This window comes from Prionailurus viverrinus, chromosome A3 (genome assembly GCF_022837055.1).
Source record: "Prionailurus viverrinus isolate Anna chromosome A3, UM_Priviv_1.0, whole genome shotgun sequence".
In the NCBI taxonomy this organism is placed as follows: Eukaryota; Metazoa; Chordata; class Mammalia; order Carnivora; family Felidae; genus Prionailurus; species Prionailurus viverrinus.
The window spans coordinates 12,220,524-12,232,284 of NC_062563.1; the positions used below are offsets into that span (position 1 = coordinate 12,220,524).

Consider the following 11,761-nt stretch of genomic DNA (forward strand, 5'->3'; position numbering starts at 1 on the left):
CTCCTGCTGTGCGCTGGGACTGGGGAGTGCTTAGTTGGCCTTTTCGGTGAAATGGGTGATAATGGTACCTGCTTGAAGGGAGAATTGAATGAGGGAACAATGGCACTTCCTTGGTGCTGAATTCACAGCAGCTAAAGAAAAAAAACCCCAGAAAATCTGTTTCACCATCATTGATGCTTTGGTCCATTTGTTTTCTGCCTTTTTCTGTACATTTCTTTTCTGTGATTAAGATCATGGAGTTTTTTGTTGTTGTTATTTAGGGGTTTTTTTTTTCTTTTTTGAGAGAGAGAGAGAGAGAGAGAGAGTGCATGCAAGCAGGGAAAGGGCAGAGATGGAGAGAGGGAGAGAGAGAACCCCAAGCAGTCTCTGCCATGTCAGCGCAGAGCCCGATTCGGGGCTCGATCTCGCAAACCATGAGATCATGACCTGAACTGAAATCAAGAGTCGGATGCTTAACCAGCTGAGCCACCAGGTGCCCCAAGATCATGCAGTTTTTAAAATCCAAGTTTTAATTTTACTTACTATCATGTCACGAGCATTTCTCCATGTCATTGCAGATCAGTATAAAAATCACCCCACTTTTCTTTGGCTTAAAAGTACTGCATCCATTAAAAAAATTCAAACAGTGTAAAAGCGCATATGTAGTGAGAATCAGTACCTGCCACTCCCCCCCCCCGCCCCTCCCGCTTCGGTCCCAGAGGCTCCTTGTAGAGATGGTCCGTGCTTCTTCATGGGATCCCTCTTCAGACCTACAAATGGGAGCACAGTGAATCCCTGTTCTGCGTCCCCCTGTGCTTCAGGGCATCTTGGCTACTGTCCCATCAGTGCACACAGAGCCAGCTGCCTTTTAATGACTTCCTGTATCATCGTTCTATGGAGGGATCATCGTCTATCTCATTGATCTATTGATAGGCCAGCTTTGCTTCCAATCTTTTGTCGTTACATCAGCACTGTGATCAATATCCTTGTGCAAATGTCTTTTTGTCCGTGTGCAATTATGTCTGTAATAGAATTACTGGGGAAATACAGCATTTAATGACTATCATCAAGATGGGATGGTAGACAAAAATCGTCCCCCGTATCAAGGTTAGTTGGTATTCCACCCATGCCTGGAGCTTATTTTGGGGTACCCCACACATATTTTAGCTGCAGGAAATACCTGAATATTAAAGTGTTCAGCTAAGGCTGAAGTCTTGGAACAAGAAATTTAAAAATATTTTTTGTAGTTTTTTATTTATCCAGGTAATCTCTATACCCAACATGGGGCTCACACTCACAACTCCGAAATCAAGAGTCACATGCTCCTCCAACCGAGCCAGCCGGGTGCCCCTAGAGCAAGAGATCTTATCCATTTTCCTAATTACTGAACTATTGAGAACTTTTTTTTTTTTCAACATTTATTTATTTCTGGGACAGAGAGAGACAGAGCATGAACGGGGGAGGGGCAGAGAGAGAGGGAGACACAGAATCGGAAACAGGCTCCAGGCTCTGAGCCATCAGCCCAGAGCCTGACGCGGGGCTCGAACTCACGGGCCGCGAGATCGTGACCTGGCTGAAGTCGGACGCTCAACCGACTGCGCCACCCAGGCGCCCCTGAACTATTGAGAACTTTTACGTAATTTTTGTTCAAGAAATTACTAGCTTTCATGGTCATCGTTGATTATCGCTTCTTTGCAACATACACACACAATGTGCAAATATTTGAAAGTAGATACCCGGGTATTACATCAGTTGCTATGGTTGTGTGACAACAAACCACAAAAATTTGGTGGCACACACTGATGAGTATTTATTTAACTCCCACATCTGTGGGTCTGCTGGGAGTCAGCTGCTCCGGACGAGGCTTAGCTGGACGGCCGGCTCTGTCCCACGTGTATCTCATCCTCCTCGTGGGACCAGCAAGCCATCGGGCCAGTGGAAACAGACAAGGTCTCTTAAGGCCCATGCTCAGAGCTGCTGTTCGGTCAGTTCTGATCGATTCTGTTGGTCAAAACAAGTCACACAGCGGAGCCCAGATTCAGGGGGCTGGGGAAATACACTGTGCCTCTGAAATGGGAGGCAGAGTAAAGTTCGTGTCAAGGGGCACGGATACAGGGAAGGGTGGAGAACCGGGGCTAAGGATTCGGTCGTCCTGGATGTTAACAATAATCTTAACTGATACACCTTGTTCCTACTACTGACACTTCTTTGCTGATTAGCTATGAAGATCACCTGTGTGAGCTCAGCTCAGGGATTTTGCCCAAGGTCAGGGATGCCAAGAATAGCCCTGAGGGTAGGCATTGGGCTACACCAAAGCCCCAGAGCATATTTGGGCCATGTCCTGAGCTGAAGATAAACATGAGTCATGCCTAGATGTTTGGCAGGCATGGGAACCCAGGCCTACTGACCCCTGTGCCTTGGCCAGGGCTGTGGCTGTGGCACGGACCAGTCAGCTCTCACCCCAGGTTTCCCCTGTTGATGGTATAACAGGGGCTCCTTCTCATTGCAGGGCAACATGGGTCCTGCTGCCTTCTGGCTTCTGCTCTTCCTCCTCAAGAATCCTGAGGCCCTGGCTGCTGTCCGTGGAGAGCTTGAGCAGCTCCTCTCCAGAACAGAACAGACTGTTTCGCAAATGACCACCCTCCCCCAGAAGCTTTTGGACAGCATGCCTGTGCTTGGTGAGACAGACCCTCCAGATTAGCCCCAAAGACTGGGTCATCGTGGGCCCCCTAAACCCTTCCCAACATGGACTCCCATCATCCAGAGTCCATCAGTGTCCTCTGACCTAGGGTCTCCCAAGACCTCCTATCTTCTTAGACCTGGTATCTCTGTGCCCCTCACTCAGCTGCCCAGGACTCATGGTCTCTGTAGATTTTTGGCTGCAAATGGCAAAAAAACCTAACTTAAACTGGCTGAAGCAGACAAAGGACTTTCTTTGAGGGCATTAACTCAGAAGTCCAGAGGACAGCTAACTTCAGGCACAGGTGGACCCAGGTGCTTTAACAACATCATTAGGACTCAGTCTGTCCCTCTCTGGGCCCTGCCCTGCTGGGTTGGCTCCAGTCTCAGGTCAGCAGGATGGCCACCAGTCCGGGCTGACGTACTGTCAGTCCTACGAGGGGGTGCTTCTCTGAGATGTTCCTACCCAAAGTCCCAGGATTGTGTCTCATTGGCTGTCTTTGAGTCACATGCCCATCTTGAACCAGTGACAGGTTCAGAGGGTTGAAATGCTCTGATTGGTCAATCACACACAGCCCATGGAATTGGGAGTGAAGTCAACAGCCCAACCTCTGACAGCGGGAGAGGAGTGGTCTCCAGAAGAAGATCAGGGAACTGTTTCCAGATGGGGAGTGTAAGCTGGTCAAACAGAAACAACCGACATTGATGGCCCTGCTCTCCCCAGTCTCCCCTGATATCTCTCTGGCTCCCACAGTCCTTCACAGCTTCTAGAGTCAGACCCAAACCCTCACATCCAATATCTGAGGACCATAGTAATCATATCTCATCAGTTGGCCTTTTTTGGCTCCTCTGTGTGATGGGGGGCAAGTTATGCACCCTCTCTGAGCCTGCCCACCTTCCTCGGTAAAGTGAGGGCTGGGGGTGGCATTTGCGTGTGTGCGAGGACAGCTGCTGACCCTTCCTGGTACCTGCCCACGCAGACAGCGTGCTTAGTGAGAGCCTCAGGCTCACTGCTGCACCCTTCATTACCCGGGAGGTCATGGTGGACCTGGCCATGCCCATGGCAGATGGGCGTGAATTCAGCCTGCGACGTGGAGACCGCCTCCTCCTCTTTCCCTTCCTGAGTCCCCAGAAAGACCCGGAAATCTACACAGACCCAGAGGTAAGTTGCATACCAGGGACTGTGGGAAAAAAAAAAAAATCAGTGGCTTCGGGACTAGCCAGATCTCAGTGGCAGCCCAACTCTGCTCTTTGTTTGCTGTGTGACCATGCCCAGATTACTTCACCTCTCTGTGTCTCTCACCTGTGAAATGGACCTCATGATAGCACCTGCCTCATTGGGTTGTCAGGAAAATTAAAGGAGAGCGTGTACGAAAGGGTTTCACAGTGCCTGGCATGCATGGAATGCTTTGTAAGTGATAGCTGAGCGATTTTCCTTTTTTCAGAATGTTATGTCAGCGTCTCAACACTTTTCTCTCTCCTCGGACTTGGAGATAGATGGGTCAAACTTTTATAATTTCTAACAGATGTGGGTGCTTACCATGAGCCAGGCCCTGTGCTGTACATCCATCCACATACCCTTCCTTCCGTCCATCCATCCACCTACCCACTTCCATCTCTGCATCCCCTGGTCCTTTTGCTTGTCCTTCCGCCCATCTTTCATTCAGCTCCTCCTCTGTGCCAAGCCCTGTTCTCAGACACTGTCTTCACCTTACCCTACAATGTAACCAAAGGAAATTGACATCCTCTTTTTAAGAAATGATTTTAAGTAATCTCTATGCCCAGTGGGGGGCTCGAACTCATGACCCTGAGATCAAGAGTTGCATGCTCTACCTTCTGAGCCAGCCAGGCACCTCTAAAAATAATTTTAAAATTTACCCTGCCAAAGTAATATATACTTGTAAAGTAGAAATATGCAGACACATATGTTTAAAAGTAAAAGCTTTTCTTCACTGCCTTTACTCTCCACTTCTACAGAGTTCCCTAACAATGGTTTGGAGTGTATCCTTTAAATTATTTTTATGCCTTTACAGACACACATACCACGCTGACACACGTATGAATAAATAGGTGTGTGAACAGGCTAACACAATACATCCTATTCTGAAACTTGCCTTTTTAACTCAACCAGTCTAAAGAACCCTTTCTGGGGCACCTGGGTGGCTCAGTCGGTTAAGTGTCTGACTTCAGCTCAAGTCATGATCTTGCAGCTTGTGAGTTCGAGCCCCGCATTGGGCTCTGTGCTGGCAGCTCAGGGCCTGGAGCCTGCTTCGGATTCTGTGTCTCCCCCTCTCTCTACCCCGTTCCTGCTCATGCTCTGTCTCTCTCTGTCTCTCAATAGTAAATAAATGTTAAAAAAAAAAATTAAAAAAGAACCCTTTCTGTGTGAGCACACACAGACCAAGCCTACCCTTCTAAAAAGCTGAGGTAATTAAAAAAAATTTTTTTTTTAATGTTTATTTATTTTTGAGACAGAGACAGAGCATGAGTGGGGGAGGGTCAGAGAGAGAGGGAGACACAGAATCTGAAACAGGCTCTGGGCTGTCAGCACAGAGCCCGACGCGGGGCTCGAACTCACGGACCGCGAGATCATGACCTGAGCCGAAGTCGGATGCTCAACCGACTGAGCCACGCAGGTGCCCTAAGCTGCGGTAATTTTTTAACCACTGCCCTGTTGATTGGCCTTTACGTTGCTTTCCGTTTTTCCCTCTTGTAAACAAGACTTCGATGAACACCCTCGCACAGTTTTCTCCCGGCATGCGTGTTGTGGGGGGTGGAGCCAGAAATGGGCCTCATTTCTATTTCAGGTGTTTAAGTATAACCGATTCCTGAACTCAGATGGGTCAGAGAAGAAAGACTTTTACAAGGACGGGAAGCGACTGAAACACTACAGCATGCCGTGGGGCGCTGGGCACAACCAGTGCCTGGGGAAGGCTTATGCCATCAGCAGCATCAAACAGTGAGTGTGGGGGTGGTGGCACGGGGTGCAGGCCTGGGGTTGGAGGGGGAGGCTCCTGCTCCAGCTGGTTGGCACACGCCCTCCTCTCCGGAGACCAAGGGTTCTCAGCCAGGAGAATGGGCAGAGGCTCCACACAGCCAGCCCATGAGCCTTCTCCTGCCCACAGATCTATTTATTTGTGTTTTTAAAAATGTGTGCTAACTTTTTAAGAATCAGAAGATCATGCATAAAAAGCCAGATTTTTGATCTCTTTTGAAATCATCAGATCTGGCAATGAACTCTTCCCTGCAAGCCTGGTGTCCAAATACCAAACTCCCAGAATACCAAACACTGGACGTTCTGTGCAGCTGACCATTGCTATCCACAGCTGCTGTGCGTGTTCAGAACCCTCTCAGCAGGAACTGGCCGAACGTCATTGTTCCCTCTTGGTTATTTCAACGCCTGTGGGCCGGAGTGCATTATAAATTCTCTTCCCTGGATCCCAAGAGCCTTGGCCCCGGACCACAGACAGGGTTGTGACATCTGCCCTGTCCTGTCCTGCCCCTGTGTAATCGTAAGCTGGGTGACCTTCTGTGCCTGTTTCCTCAACTGTTCAAGGTGGGGTTCCTAATCCTGCTGTGTCCCCAGTGGTGTCAGAATCTAGGAATTGGGTCTTCCAAAGTACTTACCCCACTGCCTGGCTCATCGTAGGCATTTAATAAGTGTTAGTTATTATTACAATTGCTCACATTACTATTACTAACGTGCAAGAGTTATGCTAGGTGGGTGGGCACGTTGCATTAACCTCTTGGTCTTGGTTTTCTCGGCGGTAAGTTCTGCTTCATGCGCTTTCGTAAAACTCACACCCACGTGAAGCCACACAATAAAATCAACAGGGATTGTGGGAAAAATGGGGCCGGGGATCCGATAGTCAAAAAAACCCTCGTGAAGTAACACATGCAAGGTAAGAACCCAGGGGAGAGATGGTCGTACAGGCTCACACGTGTTACGTGCTTTCTCCTTGTGCCTCTCCCACACGAAACCCATAAGCAAATGCGGAATCTGCATGAGGCCCCCCTGGTGTCCCAGTGTATCCATCAGGTTGGAACAGACTCACGTGTTCAAAAGTGTAGCGGAACTGACTGTAGTTGTTACCTCGGAAAGTTTCTGGACAGATAAAAAGAGATCACGCATACTAAATGCTTAGCACGGTGCCTTGCACCTAGGGTTTCAGCAAATTAGCTAATTTGTTGGTATTTTTATCTCCCTTCACTGCCATGCACCCCCGCTAGGCAGGGGTCAGCCTGATACTGACTAGAGGTCAGATCATTTGCCACCGTGATCATGGACCTGGTGAGGGGAGGTGCCAGGATCCAAATCCAGGTGTCAGCACAGAGCTCCCTGCCCGATACAAACTTGATCTCTAGCATCCTACAGCTTCAGAGGTGGGAGGGGCTCGTCCCACCTCTTGGGCCTTCTTTGACCGGACAGGGAAACTGAGGCCCAGGGTGGGGAGGAAACTTAAGAGGCAGAGTTGAGTTCATCCAGCTCTGCTGCCTGGGGTGTGGACTTGGCTCTGTCCTCGCCTTCCCTCCTCTCCATTCAGTGAGGTTAAAGCGTCCTCAGTCCCACACTGGCACCTGGGTCTCGGTGGGGGTGGTGAAGGGACACTGAGCAGTGGAAGATCCAGTCCTGACCCCACTGACACAGGAAGTGAGCTAAGGCAGGTGGGCTGGGGCCAGTTCACATCAGGTAGGGCTGCCTCCACACTTACCGGCACACGATTACACCCTGCCCCCGGCTCGTATGCTTGTCAGGAGGTTCCCCAGAGACGGCAGTAAGAGGCCTTGGGGGCGGGGTACCTTTCCCTAAGCTCACAAAGGCAGCCTCTGGTTTAGCAGCAGCCCTGACCAGAGCAGACAGTGAGGGCTCCAGGAGCTGTGTGGGGACAAGGGGTGGGGAGAGGACAAGGGGCGGGCAGGAGAATTAGAAAGGGTCCCTGAGTCAGGAGGAGTCAGGCTCTGCTGCTGTAATAAATGACCCCCAAGTCTCTGGCCTGTCACAACAGAGGTGTAGTTCCTACTCATACAAAGCAGGTTGTGGGTTTGGGGGTCCCTCCGCTCCACACAGAGACTCAGGGCCAAGCTCTTTCTATCTCCCCGCCCCATCACCCCAACACAAGGCACATGCAGCCATCAGGCAGAGAACACGCTGACAGTCTCGTGTCGGCCGAGCAGTCCTTGGCGTGGAATCGACATTTGTCATTTCTGGTCACCGCCTGTCAGCAGAACTGGCCGGCGGGCCTCCTAGCCCCAGGGGCTGGCCGGGGTGAACGAGCTCATGGACTTTGGGCAGGAAGCACCTGTGCTCTTCTGCTCTCCTCCCACTTTTCCCAAAGCGAGAGCTGGGGTCAGACTCAGGAGGAAGCCATTGCCCCCCTGCCTTATTCCAGAGGAGACCCCCAAGTCTTCCAGTCCTTCCCACCTGCGACACCATCTCTCTGCAGATTCGTGTTCCTTGTGCTGGTGCACTTTGACCTGGAGCTGATCAACCCAGACGCGGAGATCCCCGAGTTTGACCTCAGCAGGTACGGCTTTGGGCTGATGCAGCCGGAACACGACGTGCCTGTCCGTTACCGCGTCCGGCTGTGAGCTCTGCCGTGCACTTGCCTCCACCCAGCCTGCCTGCCCCCACCCCACCCCGTCACTCGGCTTTCTGTGTCTGCATTTCCCCTGGGTGCAGGAGCTTTGAACACTCAACGGCGCCCGCATGACCACTTTCCTGATTCTTCCTTGGAAGGCTATGTCCAGGGGAGGGGAACGAAGGGAAGCTGAGAGGGGGTGAATGGAAAAGGGACAACAGAAGCTCTGTGAATGGTTTGCTGTTCTAGTCGAGTTTCAAAAGGAGTCTCTTTCTCTCCCGACTCACCTTGCCCTGCCCCCCACCTCATGATATCCACAAAAGCTGGGACCCACGGGGCAGAAGCAGAGGAGTCTTGACTGGTCTGCCATGCCCCCACTCCCCAAGGGGCCAGGTCCTCGACAGTGATGTGGTCCAGGCCTTAGCCTGTCAAAGCAGATGCTGGCCATAAAAAGGCCAATCAGGGCCTAGCCATGTGTCCATTGATACAGGCTCTGTCCCCAAATTACCATTAAACTAGCCTAAGCCAAAGGAGTCCCTTAATTGTCTGCTTACCCACGGGCCCCATTTGCCACACTTGCCTTATCTCTCCATTCACACCAATGCTTGAGAAAATTCAGGAAGGTTTTCCTAAAGGCGAATATTCAAGGCACAGAACATGCGCTCCTCCCAAAGTCTGGGCTCTGTGCTCTGTCCTAGATGTATGGGCTCCAGATGGGAGAGCTTTCCCAGTGTCCAGACTTCAGTAGTGAATGAGAAAGACAGCCCCAGCAGGCTGGCCCCGTTGGAAGGAACCAGCCAAGGCTCCCTGGGTTGGTGGAGCCAGAAAAGGAGGTGTTGGTTTGCTACACCCTAGCCTGGAACCGCCAGCTGCTGCACGCTCCAGTGGCAGACCTGTTTTGTGTGGCCCAGACTTCGAAAAAATACATTAGCTGTTACCGTGTCCTCTTTGGGAGAGTCTGTTTAAAATGTCCAGCTTCTCTTGAAAACGTGGACAGCCTGGCCACACTGGGCCCATATTCCCAAGGGCGGCTATTGGCCAGAGCTGAGATACGGCCACCTCCCTTATCCAGGGCACGTGCATTCTGGCTCGCTAGGGTTTCCACTTGGTGGAGATTTTTCTGCTTTTCCATTCCCAGTACCCCCAGGCCCTTGAAGGCACTCCAGTGTGAGAACCCTCTTCCAACTCTTAGAAGTGATACTGTAGGAGGTGGTAACAACCTACTAATTGGTCCTCAGACCCATGGTCCACCGGTCCTGGGTGCACCCCCCTTCGTACAAACAGATCAAGGATGAAAACTTGCTTTTGCGTCAGCTTTGTGGTCGGGGGGTGGGGGGACAGATCAAAGAGAAAACTGCCTGGAAACCTTTCTTGTGATGTTAAGTATTGTTATTAACATGAGGTCCTGTTTACTGAGGACCCGCTAAATGCCTGTGACAGGTGCAGTAGATGCGGTATTCCTACTTACGGCATCTCTGTGAAGAGAGGACGGTTATGCCTTCTTTATGGATGAGGAGGGGCACTCAGGGAGGTGCCGTGACTTGGTAGGATTTGGCAGAATTCGTGTCCCAGTAGCAAATGCTGGGTGGGTAGCTCTGTGTTCCTTGGGCTCCAGGCGGGTGGTGGAGGGGCAGTCCTGTTTAGCATCGCCCAAGACACAGACACACACACACACGTACGTACAGCTCAGTCCCCGTAGCTCTGGCTAGAGGGAGGAGAGGACCTGAGGCCTCCAAACGTTCCAGGGGCTTGGGGGCTTCCCTGGCCCTCAGCCTCCAGGCACCCCCAGGATTCCCAGACAGACACTGTGATTGGCAGGAGGCAGGATATCCCCAGGGAAACCCATCTTCACGCCTGGGTGACCCCTGCTGCCACCTGCTTCTTAACTCTGCAGGAAATCAGGGTTGGCAGCCTTCTGTGGGAGGACGGTGCCGGTTTCCATGGCAACTGTAGCTGCCTCCTCCTGGCTTGGAAGGGAAGGAAGAAGGCTGGCAGAAGTAGCTGCAGGAAGATCTCTCGTGCAGGGCTGCACCCTGGTGCGCTGGGGAAAAGCCCCGATGACGCCCCACAGATCAGGGCTGCGTGGTCCCCGGGACTAGATTCTCACCCATGTCCCCAAAAGGCCAATCGCATTTAAAGGTGGCAGCTCCTTGGAGCCACAGTCATTAGGAAGAGATGGGTCTCCCGCCAGGTAGCCCCAGCTGGCACCAGAGATATTGGAGTAGAGCTTGAGAGGTGACGCTTTAAATCCTCCTTTGTTTTAATCTTTATTCTTTTCCCCTTTTTTCTTTAAAAAGAAATCAATGTAAACATAAGGTACCGTGAAAAGGGGGAAAGGTGAGTGTGTTCGCTCCTTGCCACAGGTCAGTTAGGAAGGTACCCGGACATCGTTGTATTTCTTCATATTTTGCTTTAGAATCACAAACTTGCAGGACACATGCTAGAAATGCTCTTAGGTTGGGGCACCTGGGTGGCTCGGTCGGTTAAGTGTCCGACTTCGGCTCGGGTCATGATCTCGTGCGTCGTGGGTTCAAGCCCCGCATCAGTGCAGAGCCAGCTTTGGATCCTCTGTCCCCCTCGCTCTCTGCCCCTCCCCAACTCACACACACTCCCTTTCCCTCTCTCTCTTTCAAAATAAATAAACTTTTTTTTTAAATGCTCTTAGGTTGACCTAATGAAGTGTTTCCTTCCCATTGTCTTTTTTTTTTTTTGCTATATTTTGTATTGCTGTTTACCAGATATTCTCCTTGAAACAGACTCATTTTTTACACTTAAATTTGCTTAAAAGGGAACGTTATTCCATCACTGCCAGTAACGGACAACATGTATCTCTCACTGCCAAAAATAGAAAGTGGCTGTGAAATATAAATTTGCCGGGGTGGGAGGGCCTCCGTGCCGTGTCGCCAAGGCTCAGAGCCCGAGGTCTGTCTCTTCTCTGTTACAAAATGAGACAAGGAGGCGGTCCAGGGGTGTTACAGCCAGGCCAGCATCACCCGAGGCTTTCTCCTTGACAGTCACAGGTGAAGGGGGCAGAGGGTGTGTGTCTGAGCCCAGGGTCTTCTCCTGCCACCAGCCAGCTCTGCTCGCAGTGAGCTGGGGACGTCCCACCCGTTTGTTTTTGTTTTTTGATAAACACCGTGTTTCGGGAGTAGCCGTGATTATTATCCCTTGCTGTTGTAATAAAGAGTTCTATTTTCATATAATATTGTTGAACAGAAATGTGCTGAAATGTATTAAATCATCCTTGTTTGTCGAACTGCCTCGGTGTGATTTAGGTGGAGCGTCGGCCGTGTCCGGAATGGCAAGGTTGGTTTCTGGGAAGAGACAACAGAGCACCTACTGGGTGCCAGCCTTTAGAATCCAGCCGTACCTCCAGCTGCCCTGCATATATTATTATCTCCGGTTTTGTAGATGAAGAAACTGGCTGCTGGAGAGGTGAAGGGGCTGGCCACATGGCTAGTTAGTAGCCGCAAGAGTTGAGCATAGGCCTCTCTGCCTCCTGAGACCGTGTTCAGGATGCCTCT

The 11,761-nt window shown here is 51.0% G+C and overlaps 1 protein-coding gene across 2 annotated transcripts in view; it reads left to right on the forward strand.

Moving 5' to 3' along the window:
* PTGIS (prostaglandin I2 synthase) overlaps positions 1 to 11,490 on the forward strand; it is a 40,940-nt gene extending 29,450 nt beyond the window's left edge. For both annotated transcript variants that reach the window (XM_047853904.1, XM_047853903.1), the window contains exons 7-10: positions 2,489 to 2,657; positions 3,639 to 3,820; positions 5,466 to 5,617; positions 8,103 to 11,490. In XM_047853904.1, coding sequence (XP_047709860.1) covers positions 2,489 to 2,657; positions 3,639 to 3,820; positions 5,466 to 5,617; positions 8,103 to 8,247 — 648 coding nt within the window. In that variant the 3' untranslated portion in view covers positions 8,248 to 11,490. The remainder of the gene's footprint in view (positions 1 to 2,488; positions 2,658 to 3,638; positions 3,821 to 5,465; positions 5,618 to 8,102) is intronic.
* Positions 11,491 to 11,761: the final 271 nt, after the last annotated feature.